This window comes from Notechis scutatus, chromosome 2, assembly GCF_049901735.1.
Source record: "Notechis scutatus isolate UNSWTSFEM ecotype Mainland chromosome 2, rNotScu1.2, whole genome shotgun sequence".
NCBI lineage: Eukaryota > Metazoa > Chordata > Lepidosauria > Squamata > Elapidae > Notechis > Notechis scutatus.
The window spans coordinates 167,350,514-167,366,232 of NC_142010.1; the positions used below are offsets into that span (position 1 = coordinate 167,350,514).

General features: G+C 40.4%; 1 protein-coding gene across 1 annotated transcript; it reads left to right on the forward strand.

Annotated features, from left to right (window-relative positions):
* Window positions 1–22: 22 nt before the first annotated feature.
* NOP2 (NOP2 nucleolar protein) lies at window positions 23–14,735 on the forward strand. The gene is made up of 16 exons (XM_026688027.2): window positions 23–211; window positions 2,794–2,839; window positions 4,691–4,764; window positions 6,295–6,533; window positions 7,688–7,731; window positions 7,852–8,003; window positions 8,896–9,095; window positions 9,651–9,740; window positions 9,823–9,910; window positions 10,025–10,165; window positions 11,482–11,621; window positions 11,941–12,030; window positions 12,852–12,974; window positions 13,066–13,163; window positions 13,269–13,399; window positions 14,181–14,735. Exons 1-16 carry the CDS (start codon window positions 106–108, stop codon window positions 14,513–14,515), a joined length of 2,097 nt encoding a protein of 698 aa, XP_026543812.1. The 5' UTR covers window positions 23–105; the 3' UTR covers window positions 14,516–14,735.
* The last annotated feature ends 984 nt before the right edge of the window (window positions 14,736–15,719 follow it).

Below are 15,719 nucleotides of genomic sequence, written 5' to 3' on the forward strand. Positions count from 1 at the left end.
AATGAGGTTTGTCCGAAAACGGAAGGAAGTCGGGATGTTCACGGAGGGGCGGGCGGAGCTCACCCACGTGTCTCACTCCACGCCAAAGCGGAGGCCTTCTAAGCCATGGGGCGCAAGTTGGACCCGAACCGGCAGGCAAAGCGGGGGCCAGGTCGGAAGGCCCGTAAGCAGCGTGGGGCGGAGGAGGAGCTCGCCCGCTTTTTGCCGCCCGGTAAGTCACTCTGCCAGAATTTCGTGTGGTGGACAACGTAGGCATTAACAGAGTTGGAAGGGACCTTGTAGGTCATCTAATCCAACCCCCCCCCCCCGCCCAAGCAGGAGACCCTATACCATTTCTGACAAGTGGCAGTCCAATCTCTTCTTGAAGGCTTCCAGTGATGAAGCTCCCACAACTTCCTAGGACAAGCTGTTCCATTGGTTGATTGCTCTCACTGTCAGAAAGTTTCTCCTTGTTTCCAGGTTAAATCTGTCCTTGTTCAGTTTCCATCCATTATTCCTTGTCTGGCCTTCTGGTGCTTTAGGAAATAGCTTGACCCCCTCCTTTCTGTGGCAGCCCCTCAAATATTGGAAGAATGCTATCATGTCTCCCCTGGTCCTTCTCTTCACTAGACTAGCCATGCCCAGTTCCTGCAACCGTTCTTTGGTAGCCTAGGACGGTAAAAAAACAAAAAACTGGGAATCTGGTGGTACCTTTTCCAACTGACCAGTTTTATTCGAAGGCATCAGCTTTTATGAGGTGCAATTCACCTCACCCATGCATGAAGTGGCCAGATGTGGAGTTAGGATGGGGAACTGGGAGGTGGAGATCGGCTGGTATAAAGATGGGGGTTACAGGTGAGACAAGTTACAAGCATCTTATTGATTAAAAATTGTATTGGGTTTGTTTCAGTCTTCTGAGATAGGCTAAAAAAAAAGGATATGGAGTCCTTGGTGCTCCCTGAACTTACTTACATTTCGTTACCCAGCCAGGTAACCTCTTCAGAGCACTTCCCGTATTGTGGCACCATGGATAATGAAACGTCTGCAGGAAAACAACCAAGTTCAGGGGTATCAAGGACTCCACAATTCAACCCTGAGCTACATATCTTCTCTTCTTTTGAAATCCCACAATTTCTCAGTAGATGGTGCGTTCAAAGTTCTGCTTTTCCAAAAGAGTCACTTTGAGATTTGCTGAGATACCTTGATATTAATTTGTCCTTGTTTTGAGTTGTGGTCTAAGAATTTATAGGCACACATTTGAGATCTGGGATCAAAACAGGGACAAGGTAATATCAGGCAGGGCATATCAGCCTCTCAGGGTGCATTTATAGCAGGTCTCAAAGTGACTGTTTTTGGGGAGGGGAGGGAAGCAAGACTTTAATTTCATTATTTAGAAAAAAAATTGCTGAACTTATGTAAGGGTTTCTGGCAATCAGATGATTTCAGCAGTGGTTTTGATCACATTTACCTAAGCAACTTCTTTTTAATCCCCTCCATGGCCTTGCCCCAATTTATCAGCTTAGCCTTTTTATGCATTGGATGAAGTGAGCTACAACTCACAAAAGTTTCTGCTTTTGCTAAAATTTGTTAGTTGGAAAAACTGCTAGCAGAATCCTGATTTTACTCTCAGGGCTGGGCACATAGATCAAACAAAACAGGTTTCAGTTCTTCCCCCTAGCTTCCAGTTTTTAAGAATGAAGATTGAGTTGGATGATTCTTTGGTGGATAGCACATTACAGTACATAAAGCGCAGCCTTTTTTGCCATAGTGCCATTCCTGCACTCCACCAGCAACTTGATTTTATGAGCTCTTTTTCCTGTATTTGATTTAAATGATTTAAGTATTCAGAATTTTGCCTGTTGGGGTGCTTAGTCTGAGGTCAGATTCATGTTTCTGATAATGTTCCATACCTATTAAGGATATACTGTTTTCAAATCTCAGATCTCTAGTGCAGAGTTGGCTTTGGGCAGGGCACTTAACTTAAAACACTATTTCATGTAATGAAGCAATGTCTCTGCTTTCATTTTTAGGCTAGTTGTAAGAATTCTGGGGCTGTTTGTAGTACAGTACTTGAAAACATTTGTTGACATGTTTCTATTAAGAATTAGGTAAACTTTCCGCTTGTTCTCCTTTGTATGTTTGTGTGAACAAAAGACCCAAATTTTTGTTAATGTAAAAAAAGAAAAAAGCAATTCAAAAAGTTATGAGGGAAAGTGTTTTCTGTTGTATGTGTATATAATTAATTTTGTACTGGGGAGGGAAGTGGCATGGAAATCAAACTATATTATTTACCAAAACCATATATCTTACTGAATCAGGAGCAAGATACTTCATTTTCTTGCTGTAAAGTTGGATGAACCATTTGATGCACATTTGTTGCTTCATAAAAATCAGATTCAGTATATAATCAATTACATGACAACTGCACCAAACTGCAGATGCCATATATCCTTCATTATGAAAGGCCCCAATATTTTGAATAGAAGAATGGAAGACAAAATACCTGAGTCTTTAGCAGATATTTTCTATTTTAAGTGGAGGACTTGAGGCAGTAGGATCTTTGGGTTCTAATTTTCCATAGAAGTGCATTTAGTAGTTTGTAGCTTTTTTAAAAAGTTTGTTGTTGGCATTAAAAGTCTCATTTCACTGTTCTGTCAAATTCAGATTTGTTTGTAACCACCTTTCCCATAAGATCTGAAAACTTGTACAAAACACCCTGAGAAACTTGTTGATCTTTAAATGTCATGAAGTTTTTTGTATTTCTTACAAAGATTTTTCCCTCTTGAAATGTGATTTTTTTTTGTTTTTCTCCAGCACTTGATGACAATGCAACAAAACTTTCCACTCATGCCCGACGAAGGTTAGTTTATATTAAAACATTTCATAATAGTGTCTTTTTTAATATGGATGCCTATTGGTAAAAATATTTTAGCTGATAATTGGATTTATTATACTGGTACCGTAATACTTATTATTTTTAAATTCCATATTGTGCATTAATGTCCTGAAATATTTGGCCCTCTAGATTCTCAGCTTCCCATGCAGACCTCCCAAACTTTGAGTGGGGAACCTGGTTAGTTTACTTTGCTCTTCCCACTTCCTCAGCATGCAGAAGGAGGCTTTTTTCTAGGCGGGACAAAAATCTTGTATTACAAAAAGTATGGAATGTCATGAAGGGTTTCATCAACTCTGCATTTGGTCGTAGTATCTTTGAAGATATAAAAACAAATATAAATATATACAATTTAGTGCATAACAGCTGGTACTTATTGCTAGGACATTTTCAATGAGATGTCAGTAGTGATATGTTTAAGCTTGTTTTTTTAATGCTAAGTTTAAATCACAAGATTATTTGTCCCTGAATCATATAGTTCTTATTTTTGCTGAACTGTGTAGGTTAGCATTAGAAATTAATTCTAAGTTACTACGCACTTAGCAGCACATCCTCTAAATCTCAGGTAGTGATTGATCAGTGCTCAGAGTAGACCATAAGATTAAATTTGATCTTTTATGCTATTCAATTTTATATAGCTTTGCAATACATGTATCTGCAGTTTTACCTGAGCTTTTGTAGTTTTACAGATAACTTCAAAATTATTAGGAAAGCATATTATTAGCTGTGATATAAGGGCTGAATGAAAAGTAATGCCTTCATCTCTATAACTTTACATAGGTATTTTAATAAAAAAAAACAGACAAAATCTTTGAAATTAGCTCTTTGTTACCTATTTTTATTTCTGCATATAATTACCATTTGCTGCATATTTCTGTTCATATGAATTTTTTCCCCTCAGGTGAAGCATTTTGACTATATTCATAGACTAATGTTTCATTTCTGGGTCATAATGATGAGCCCATGTTTCCTTGCATTGACGGTGCAATGAAGAAATCCCTCATGATGTGACAGCAATTGCAGAAAGAGTCTCATGTGATAAAAATTGCTGGCAGATTTAAACCCTTGAAGATATTGAAGAACATCATATAATGTGATCCAAACCTTTCTGTGAAATACCAAATTTAGTAGCAACTTCCCTTTGAGTAATATGCCAGTTCTTCATCAGTTCATCAGCCTTTCTCGTGTAGAACCTGTTGGTTTCTACATTTGTACTTGATCATACAAATGAGCTCTTTTTAGATCATCATCTTTAGATTTTTTTGCCAATAATGCACTGTACTCATGTCAGAATAGTTATGATAAACAATCTGCATATGGTTGTGGAATTTCAATTGGAGAGACTTTTTGGGTAGTCAAAAATTCAATCATAGTGCCTTGCACTGTCAAGTATTCATTGATGTCAAGGTTTCCATTTCACAAACAGTAGCCAAATAACATTTTCTCACAGTAACTTCCCACCAAATGAAGTGAAAGAATTCTAAAAAAAAACACCAGAGCTTGCAATGCATCAATACTGCCATCTACTGATGACCTATAACATTGGAGGTGTTGCTTTTCATTCAAGCCAGCTTTATTATTAGGCTTTTTAGCAACAGTTGACACAATTTTCTGAAATAAGCAGATCCACTTATTTATAGTAAATGTGAAGAATTTAAAACAGCAATAAGGGAGAACCAACCTATTTTTTTGTTCTCAAACTGTTGTTTTGCTCATTAATCACTTTAAATGTATTTACCCAAAGTGTTAAATTCATGTTCCTTATTTTTACTGTCTTGGATGTAGTAGCTTTTTATTCATTCTTCTATTTCATTTTAGAGCTGCAAAAAGACGGATTAAATCTGAGAAACTGCAGATGAACAAGAATGTCCCCAATCACCAAAATGTGACAGGTACATTGAAAGAATATTTATCATTTAACTTATTTAGGCAGGTTAATTGGAGCTATTACTATTCAGGGTTTAGGATTGATGGATGTAGAGCAGCAATGTGCTTCCCCAACTTTGTATCATCCAGATATAAAGGCCTTTAGTTTCCATACTTACTAGTAGCATATAGCAATAGCAATAGCACTTAGACTTATATACCGCTTTATAGTGCTTTACAGCCCTCTCTAAGCAGTTTACAGAGTCAACATATTGCCCCCAACAATTTGGGTCCTCATTTTACCTACCTCGGAAGGATGGAAGGCTGAGTCAACCTTGAGCCTGGTGGGATTTGAACTGCCAATGTAGGCAGCTGGCTGCAGAAGTAGTTTGCAATACTGCACTCTAACCACTGCGCCACAGAGGCTCCTATATATGCTGACTATATTAAAACATCTAGAATACTAAGCCACTGAGTAACTGCTGTTCATTTCTTTTGTGTTAATTCAGGAGACTAGGAAGAATATTCCCCTTCACTGGCTAGTATTCAGAAGCTGGGTTCTAGTGGGACGGTGTACAGTAGACAAAATGAGGATGGGATCTGTTTTTTTTTTTCCTCCAGGCCCAACATCAACTTATTACAGTCCGTTCCTGTCAGTCGCTTGACCCCAGGAACTCAGAGGCTCATTCTGTGTCATTTTTAAATCTCTTTAGAAAGCTTCCTCCCCCCCTCATAAGAATAACCATGAGTTCTGTACTCGACAGATGCAAAAAGATTTCAAACCACTGTGCTATTAGCGCTTTGACAAATTTTATAATGCTCAACATTCTTAGATGTAAGTTTGGTAAATGAAAGCTACTTTTGTACCACTTTGGTACTCCTATTTGCTTACCACCTTCAGACTAAAGGATATTTAGCAATTCTATTCAACTAATCAGCAGAACTTTAGCAAGATTGATCACTTGACCTATGTAATCTTAGTCCAAATGAAAGTTCAGTGGCACATACATTATGCAGGACATAACCATTGTTGGTTAAAGATGGATCAGGATTCCTCAGTTAAGTACAAAAGACGAAAATAGGAATGGTTGAAATGTAGTCGAATTGGATTCAGTTACTGCCCTGCTGGCATTGATTTGCTTGGAAATGTGACTGTATCACATAGCAATGGCAATCCCAGTATTCTTTGTTGCTATTGTTAACTGAATCCTGCTGGTTGTTAGGCGAGGACCCACTTCAATCTTGGTCCTGGCTTGGTCCCTCCCAGCCCCAAGCCTCAGTAATGTAAGGGACAAAATGTTTCCTCTTCAATTCCCTTCATCTGCCTAGCTCTCCTCTACGTGTACCCTTCATTCTTTCCTGCCTTCTGACAGCCCAGCTACCCTGCCTTCATTGGCCCCGCCAACCTCATCTGACCTTCACCATCTTTCTCATGAATTACAATGTTCATTATTTCCCATCCACATGAGGTGAAGAACTTTGCTCTAAAGTGTGCCAGGGCAGACAATTCATTGTGTCTTAGTTGTTTCACAGTGTTCCATTGTCTTTCTTGGCAGCTAAAAGGAAAAAACTCCAGTTGGCAAACAAGGGGAAAAGTTCTCCAGAGGACAGTGCAACTAACGGTAGCACTGATGCTGCCACGCAGCTCGCTTCCCCTGCCTTAAGGAAGAAAAGATCCAGGACTGAAGAGAGTGAAGAAGACAAAGAAGAAAGCATGGCTTTCAGTGATGAAGATGATCTAAGTGAGGATGAGATTATGGATGACTATGGAGTTGCTTCCTCTAGTGATGAAGAGGTAAGAATATTTAGCAACAATGCTTTTTGGTGGCTGTTACTCAGATAGATGGAAATATTTCTTACTTACTAAGGTGGAAATTCTTGTGTCATTGTCTCCTAATTGAATTTTGTGTCTCCACTCTGTCTCTTGGGCCATTTTGTCCCTGATTTAGAACCCCATATTTTATGTTGGGATGCACTGTAATCTAAGATTTCAAAGCAGGTGGGCTATCAATATAAAAAGAATATGCTAGGAAATGTGTGTTTTTTATTTAACTTAGTTACTAAGACCAACTGTGGGGATCTGCCCATATGACCGAGAAAACCTAAGGTTGAAGAAGACGTTTGTCTGCTGCCTAGGATTTTGTTACTGAGCAGAAACTGTCAGTTTTAAGTGTTCTGCAAGAGATGTCATGATGGCTTTCCAAGGGTGGTGGGAAGTTTATTTTATGTATTTGCTTCCTAGCTTTTCCACATGTTTGCTTTGACCCTTATTCAGTAATAATGGAAAATAATAGTCACTTTAATCTTGCTCCTTCCTTCCTCTCTCCTTCCACCTCCTCCCCGCATACATTTCCCCAGTATTATAGCCCCAGGAAAAAGCACTTCCACTGAAATAGGATGGTCTGCTGCAGCACCTTGAAACAATTTCTTTTGAAGTTTAATGAAATCATTTTTATCAGGATTTCCTACTCCTATTTTTTTTGTGACTGGTTCTACTCTGTTCTAGTGGCACCATTACAATTTATTAAAAGGTAGCTGCATTCACAGAATGAGTACATATTTTATATTTTAAAAACACCCACAGATGGGATTCTATGAGGCAGTGGTCCCCAACCTTTTGGGCACCAGAGACCAGATCTATGGAAAATATTTTTTCCATGGACTGGGGTGGGGGCAGGGGGGTGTTCACATGCTACCTCGACCTTGTGCATGTGCAAAAAAAGCTTCACTCACTTGCATGGCCTGTTTCCTAATGGGCCGCGGCTTGGGGATTGGGGACCCTGCTCTAAGACCACCCAGAATCGGGAAGCCTTCTGGATCTAATTAAATAAAGTTGATGTTAATATACTTTCTCTGTATTGTCGATCTCATTATTCAGAGTGGGTGGGTGGGGAGAAAGGATACTCCTGGCCTTTGATTAAGTGGTTCTTTGTGTGCTTTTACATTCAGCTCCTGCCTATAGAACGAGCTGCTCGAAAACAAAAGATGGAAGGGTGAGTGATCCAGAATATTTTGATCTGGGGGAATCGCTGAGCCTTTCCCCCTTACAATGGATCCAATTTTTCTCCTCCTCTATGAGTCCCCTTGCAAAACGACTTTCTTCTGGATTGCAGGCAGGACATCAGTGAGGATGACAGTGAGGATGAGACACCACCGTCCAAGCAGAGGACAGAGCAAGAAGAAGAAAAGGACACAAACCTGAAGCTCAACGTGGAGGCAGAGGAGTGCTTCGTGCTTCCCAGTGGGCAGGAGATAGAGAAAGAAGATATCCTTATTCTGGTGGACCCAGAGAATATTAAGGGGGTTGTCCAGAGTTGCTCTGTGTGTCCTCCTGAGTCTTTTTCTAGGGAAAGAGATCCCTTTGTATGGCACAGCTTTGTTATGGGCAAGGTTTCCCAACCGTGGCAACTTTAAACGCGTGGACTTCAGCTCCCAGAATTCCCCAGCATGGCTGCATGGGGAATTCTGCGAGTTGAAGTCCACAGGTCAAAATTGCCAAGGTTAGGAAACACTTGATTACAGGGTCTGTATGGTGAATTCATACAGACCCCTTAATACTTCGTTAAACTTTCCATAAAAGGATGGCACTCCTGAATTGCTTTATTGTAAGAGAGATTAAGTATCAATACCTCTCTGAAACGTTTCATTTCCATTTTAGGACCGTTTTTAAATGAGATAAATATGTAATAAGTAAATGAATGTGGTGTGATTCCAGTGTGTCGTGATAAACCACAATCTATCTTGCATGGAGCTAGCGTGACACACTTTTGCAACCAATTTGTAATTTGGATGGTAGAATATGAACGTTCAAAGTGCAAATTAAGCTTCAACCCCTAATGTGGCCTTATTGGGATTCAAAGTACTTTGCTTGTAACTTTTATATTCGTGCAAGGGGACCAAGCTAGGTACTGGGATTACCAAATCTGGACTGCAAAAGGATATTTTTGCTGTGAACTGATAGTGGTGGTTTGGATTTGTGTAATCCTAACCTGTGGTCCCTGGTTTGGTAGGTTTTGTGCCCTTGTTGTGGAGGCCTGAACAAGTTGCTGATGGAACCAATAATCTCTGGAAAAGGCTGAGTAAGCTATTAGTAAAATCGGTTATCTGATTTGGTATAAGACAGTTTCATTTGTGGTTGTTCCTTAATTCCTTTTCACCTGCTCAGCCTCCTGATCTCCAACTCATTCATCAGCGTATAAAAGATAATATGGAGGTGCTTCAGGATTTCAGTTCGAAGCGAGAGAAGGGACGTTCAAGGCAGGAATATTTATCCCTTCTGCATCAGGATCTTGCCGCATATTACTCTTACAGTGATTTCTTAATTGGAAAGATGACAGAACTCTTCCCTCTGTCTGAGGTACTATTTCTCTAGAAAGATTTTTAGTCAGAAACACAAAAATTTGGTGGTGCAGTCAACAACAGACCTGAAATCTTGGTAGATAATTATTTTGGTGCCAATGTTTTCTCAGTCTTCAATTTCTTTTGTAAGTTTCACTGTATTGACATGCAGATCAATGTGCACACAAACATTAGCGCCGATCTACTTGCTGCAAGAACTCCAGTATAAATTGTAAATATTCCTCTTCTTCCCTGCCATCAAAGCTTCTCCCCACATAATATTAGCTCTGGCTGACAAGATGCTTTTTGCCTTTAGATTATCATTGGGAGACAAGATGCTTTTTGCCTTTAGATTATCATTGGGAGACTAAGAACTGGTCTTGGTTTCTTGCATAGCATCAATTGACAAGAACAAAGGATTTTCAGTGTTGCCCTATTCACCTCTTTTGATAGATCAGTATTTAAAGCAAGTGTCAGCTCAATTACTTCTACTCCATGGGAAAAAAAACAATGTGTGTAACCACTGCTTCTTGATGAGGAAAAATTCTCATTCTTTCATTCTGCCTGCTTTTAGCTAGTTGAATTCTTGGAAGCCAATGAGGTCTCTCGGCCAGTGACCCTCCGCACCAATACACTGAAGACAAGACGCCGTGATTTAGCCCAGGTGTGTATTTGAGCATCCCCAGCCTTTTTCTCTCTTCTTTTGCCATGATTGGAAGAGCTAAAGCGCCTCCTTTTTGTTGCAGGCCTTGATAAATCGTGGAGTGAATTTAGACCCATTAGGAAAGTGGTCAAAAACTGGGCTTGTTGTTTATGACTCCTCTGTGCCTATCGGTGGGTATCCTTCTTCTCTTTCTCCCTCAAATCCTGCCTCTATACAGGCACTCTGCCATTGCTTTCCCTGTATTTATTATCCCTTTGGTCTTTCCTTTTTTTCCCCCTTCTTAGGTGCCACCCCAGAATACTTAGCTGGACACTACATGCTGCAAGGTGCTTCCAGCCTTCTCCCTGTTATGGCTCTGGCCCCTCAGGAGAATGAGCGCATTCTGGACATGTGCTGTGCCCCAGGAGGCAAGACCAGTTACATAGGTACTTGTGCTTGTTGGGGAAGAACGGGTTCAAATACCCCATTTTGGGGACTGCTCACCATGCAAGGCTGCTCTACGCTCTCCATTAAAAGGCAGGCTCCTTCTGATGGTCCACTTCAGAGTAATTTAATCTTTCCTCCTGTCCTGAGGTAATTGTTTGGTATAAACCAGCCCAAACAAGGTTTAGGTTAATCTCTTCAATTTCACTTTTTGTCTCATTTGAGGCCACTTGTTGTCAGTCCCACAAGGTGAGCCAGACCGGACAATCAACTTCATAGGAAATCTCAAACTACTTTGATTGAGATTGGCCATAATAACAGAATCGTGCAAGTCTGTGCTTTTATTTTCTTTAATAAAGTGCAAACAGAACATAAGTAAAAATAATAGAACAATGACAAAGGAACGCAAAATGATAATATATTTATTTATTTTCTTAAATTAAAGCGCAAACAGAACATAAGTAAAATAATAGAACAATAAAATAAACAATGACAAAGGAACACAAAACGATAATACATCAAAATGATAACCAAAAGGATAAGAGGGTGGAGAGCAGAGGGCAAGTGTGGAGGTGGAGATTGCCATCAATCCAGAAGCTGCCTCCACGTGGAATCATCCATTTGGTCCCCAGGCCAAGTGGCAGAGCTCTTAGGGAAGGATAGGAGAGCGGGAGCAGATCTTATGTCTTATGTCCTTATACTCCTGTGAAAAAGGGAAATACCTAAATCTCTTCCAAATGTTATCTATTGTGGGCGCATGATATATTTCACTTCTTGTTGCTTTAGTAACGAAGCCTGCATATCCTGATCATCCTCCTTGTTCTCTGCATTTCTCATAGGAAGTAGGGTTAATTTGCCCCTCAATTTGGTTTACTAAACCAGTGTTTTTCAACCTCAGCAACTTTTAAGCCGTGTGGACTTCAGCTCCCAAAATTCCCCAGCCAGCCTTCAAATGCCATAAAAACACCATTGCCAACCTTGTTGCCTTGGTTGTTGCTAAGGTTTCATAACTAGCAGCCTAGAGGGAACTAAATGTCATATCTGGCTTTAGAGAGGAAATGGAGACATGTCCTCAACCAACTTTTTTTTTAAAGACAGTCTAAGGAGTTTAACAGCTGTGCTGAGTAACCCACAGAGAAGGCTACTTTATAGGGAATGCAGGCAATCTTCTCCATTTGCATGGAGGAGAAGGATTTGCCTGTGTAGGAAACTCCAAAACAGCCTATTGTGTGGAAGGAATGGAAGCCTCTTGGGAGTTGCTGCTGCATCATTGCTGCAAAGGCAGGCCTGACGCGCACCTTTCTGTTCTGCCCGGCAGCTCAGCTGATGAAGAACACAGGGGTGATACTAGCTAATGACAGCAATGCGGAACGTTTGCACAGTGTGGTGGGAAACTTGCACCGCTTAGGAGTCACAAACGCTGTTGTGAGCCACTGTGACGGGCGCCAGTTTCCTAAGGTATGCTGCCGCCGCCGCTGAGGATGTGTCTTCTGGGACGAGGGCCACCTTTCCCTTCTGGGGGTAGCTGTCAGGGGCAAAGCTGCCTCGACTCTTTATGAGCCAGCTGCCTCAACCTTCCCCTGCTGATCAGGGCTCATGCCCAGGTTACTGAGGAGGGCAGGGAGGAGCAGATGGAGCTGGTTTGCCTTCTGCTCTGTGGGGAAGAGTAGACTTCAAGGTAAGTGTTTAGTCTTCAGCTATTAAGCTGATCAAATCAAGAGCAGATAGAATCAAGAGAGAAACTTCCTTCTAAGTCCATTTTTTTTTTCATCTTAAGGTGCTGGGTGGATTTGACAGAGTCTTGCTTGATGCTCCCTGCAGTGGTACTGGTGTTATTTCAAAGGACCCCACAGTCAAAACTAATAAGGTAAATTTATTCATTCTCACTGCATGAAGCACAGCAGTATCGGAATGGGCACGCGGAGTAGCTCAGAATGATACATCTTCCTTCTCATAAATGGCTACAAACTCAACCGAGGTGCCTCTTTAAGGATATCTGAAAGAAGTGAGAGATTTATGATATAAAGCATACTGATTGGTTTCATCTGGTTAAAATGTTTAGCTAGATCTGTCCTTTGGAAGAATTGATCATGGAATTAAACCGTGTGACATATCCACACTGGGTTGGTTAAGGCCTGGCATATAAATGAGATTAGTTCAAAGAAAAAGTTCAAAGAGAAATTCAAATAATGGAAGTTGTGGAATAGCCTGAGCCCTTGTGGATCTCTGGAGTATATTTACAACCTTGATAATGACATGTATATTGCTGAATAAGACTAGTTTTAACAGGTTCAAAGAGTATGCCAGTAGGCTGAATGAACAAAGGCAACCAAAAGAGCAGAAATTTTTATTTTATTTTTGAAGTAGTAGTCTGAAAATAACTGGTTTGAGTTACTTGTTGAGATGAGTAGCTATAGAAGTCAAATAAATTTTAAAAAACAACAACACAAGCTCTGGCAAAATGAATAATTTCACTAAATTCTTTAGCAACATCTCCAGAAAGCAATTTCCCAACTATGAGCACTATCCATGCGATCCTCTTCTGTCCACATTTGTTGACTGAAAAATGCAGAAAAGTACAGGGTTCAGTCCCCCATCTGTCTCCTGGTGGAAAGTTTCTAATCCTCCCTTTAAAAAAAAGTACTGAGATTTGTTTCTATTAACATTCATCTTCCTGCATTTTTTCAGGATGAAAAGGACATTTTGCGCTGTGCTCACCTGCAGAAGGAGTTGATCCTCAGTGCCATTGACTCTGTTAACGCAACCTCTGAGACTGGGGGATACATTGTGTACTGCACTTGTTCAGTCATGGTAGGTGCCTGTTTTATTCTCTGTCTCCACTGACACTTTCGTTCTGCTGGAGACGTTGACCAAGCTGACTGCCTGTGCTCTGTGGTGACAGGTAGAAGAGAACGAGTGGGTGGTGGATTATGCCCTGAAGAAGCGCAACGTCCGCTTGGTACCAACGGGTCTAGACTTTGGCAAAGAAGGATTTACCCGGTTTGTATCTCTTAATTCTGAAAAATGGAGTGGGGCAGTGGACATTCGCTCAAAGGCTTCGGATATTGGAAATGCGTCACTTTTTCTTTGCATTTATTTGTCTAGGTTTAGGGAGCGTCGTTTCCATCCTTCCTTGAAATCCACACGCCGTTTCTATCCGCATACCCACAATATGGATGGTTTTTTTGTGGCCAAATTGAAAAAAATTTCCAATGCCATTCCTAAACCTCAGAAAGGTAATGAATCTGAGAGCTTGCCTTTTTCAGAAACCTTGTTAACAACACCCAACAGGAATCATAAACCTGGAAATTAATTAACATCTTCAACTAGAATATACTACCTTGCTGGATTACCCTGCATCTTGCTATCCACAGAATATTTAGCTGAATAATAAACCTTTATTTTGAACAATACCTAAATAATTGCTGGGGAAATGGCTGAAGAATAGAAACCAAAGAGAAAATTAAATATGTTGGGGAGAATGTGAATCTCACTATCTGTTGTTTCTGTTAGATGTCACAAGTAGATGCTCTCCAGAGTGGATGGTATATTTGGGTTGAGATACCCACCTATGGAGACAGGCTGCTGTACATGTTTAACTCAGACAAGTAGTCCATGAAGCTATGCGGGGCCAGAAAAAGCTCCTTTGCAATGTAGGCCAAGGATGCCTTTTTGGATCCAAAGCCATTAGACCCGAATGCTACACACCTTTACAATAATATGCCTAAATGAATTTGACATTTTACAGACATGTTCCAATGGAGCTAACTCTTAAAGTAAATTAATCAAATGTACATTATTGTGTGGTTTGAACATCCTAATACTTTGTTCTAATAGCAGTGAGGAAGGTACAGTTTGAATTAAAATGAGAATTGGATTTGTACCACCACTTCTCAAAACCTTTAGAAATAATTGGGACCCAGAAATTTCCTGTTAAAGATGTTAAACTAATTAAAAACTGGAGATGTTGTAATATGATGGCTGCTTCTAATCTAACTTTTATTTTTTAACTTCTAGATGAAGTGTCCAGTGAGGAGCTAACAACGCAAGCAGTAAAAGATGGATCTGCTCCAGCTCCAACTGAACCTCCATCTAAAAAGAAAAAAGGTCCAGAAAGTAAAGCCAATCAGCAGCCAGCTTCAAAGCAAGAGCTTTCAGCTGCAATTGCAGACAGGAAGGAGACTAAAGGAGAATTGAATGCTAATAAAAAGAAGAAACTGCTTGTTGCCTCCAAGAAAAGCAATTTTCAGAAGAAGTCCAGACTCTTGAATGCTGCTAGGCCCTCTCCTGGAGGACTAAGGGCTAAATCAACTCCCAGAAAAAAAGGCGGGGTACAACGAAACCCCCAGTAGAAGGGGGCTGTTAGGTTTCATACACCATGGAATAATTGCTGGCAATTCTGGGGTGACTGTTGGGAGATTCTTGACTACCAAGATAACTTGTCCTGGCAAGACTTGTGCAGAAGGCATTTCCCCTTTGCACTTCAGGTGTTTCATTTATTTTTAGCCTGTTGAAGGGCAGAGACTATTTGTATGAGACCCCTACCTGTCATTAAAAATTTCCTTGATTTCATGATCTGTCTGGATAACACTTCCTTGTCCCCTGTGACACATGGGGCTATGCAATGATTAATAAATAGGCTTGTTATCTGGGGCTGGCAAAAGCTTTAAAAATTCTTAGAAGAATTTTGGAGAAGGCTAATACACGTTGCAAGCAAGCACGCACAACTTTATGCAGAGCATAATTTGGCTTCATTTAATCATAAACCAATTTAATTGGTTCCTGGTTGCTTTCTGGGATGGTGGGTTTAGATTTGAAAAGTTGCAAATTTCGTATATGGAATTTTAAAAACAAAAGACTGTAATTTAATCTTAATTGCACACAGGTGCAACATGGTTTAGTGTTACAATGTTGGACAAGTCTTAATCCACACTTCCTCCCAGCCCAGCCTTTTTAACATGATCATGGGGAATAAAATAAAGGGAGAACCGCTGTACAGGGTGCCTGGAGCTCTTAGAGAAAGGGCGAGTATAAATCTAACCAGTAAGGATAAAGCGCTGTAGCTGAAGCCCTGATCTATCTTGCTACTCTCCAAAAATCCAATAGACGAGGCTATTTTCAGAAGTGGTCCTGATGGTGAGGTTTCCTGCCCTGGGCGTCTTCTTTAAAGCACTCTCAGCTAATGTGTGCCTAGTCAGAAGGTCTGGGGCTTGAAAACCTGCCAGGACATTTGCTGCCTATCTACCGGTATGGTATGTGTCAGCGTTTTTGTGTGGGAAAGTAAAGCAAGTACATTTAATTTGAAGGGATCCTAGGAATACTACAAAGTTGTTCCTGAACAGAAACATATAATAACAAAAAATTAAGAATGAATTTGACTTGCTCAATAAAACCTTGAGAATTTGTATTGCTTGAGGCTGCAGAATTTGAGTGACAAATGTCTTTGGATCAATTTTTTTTTCTTGAACATAGCAATTTGTTGCTCTTTTGAAATATAAAAGGATTCCCACACGAAACAAACATGGGCATTCCCATGTTATGAAAAACTGTACAAGA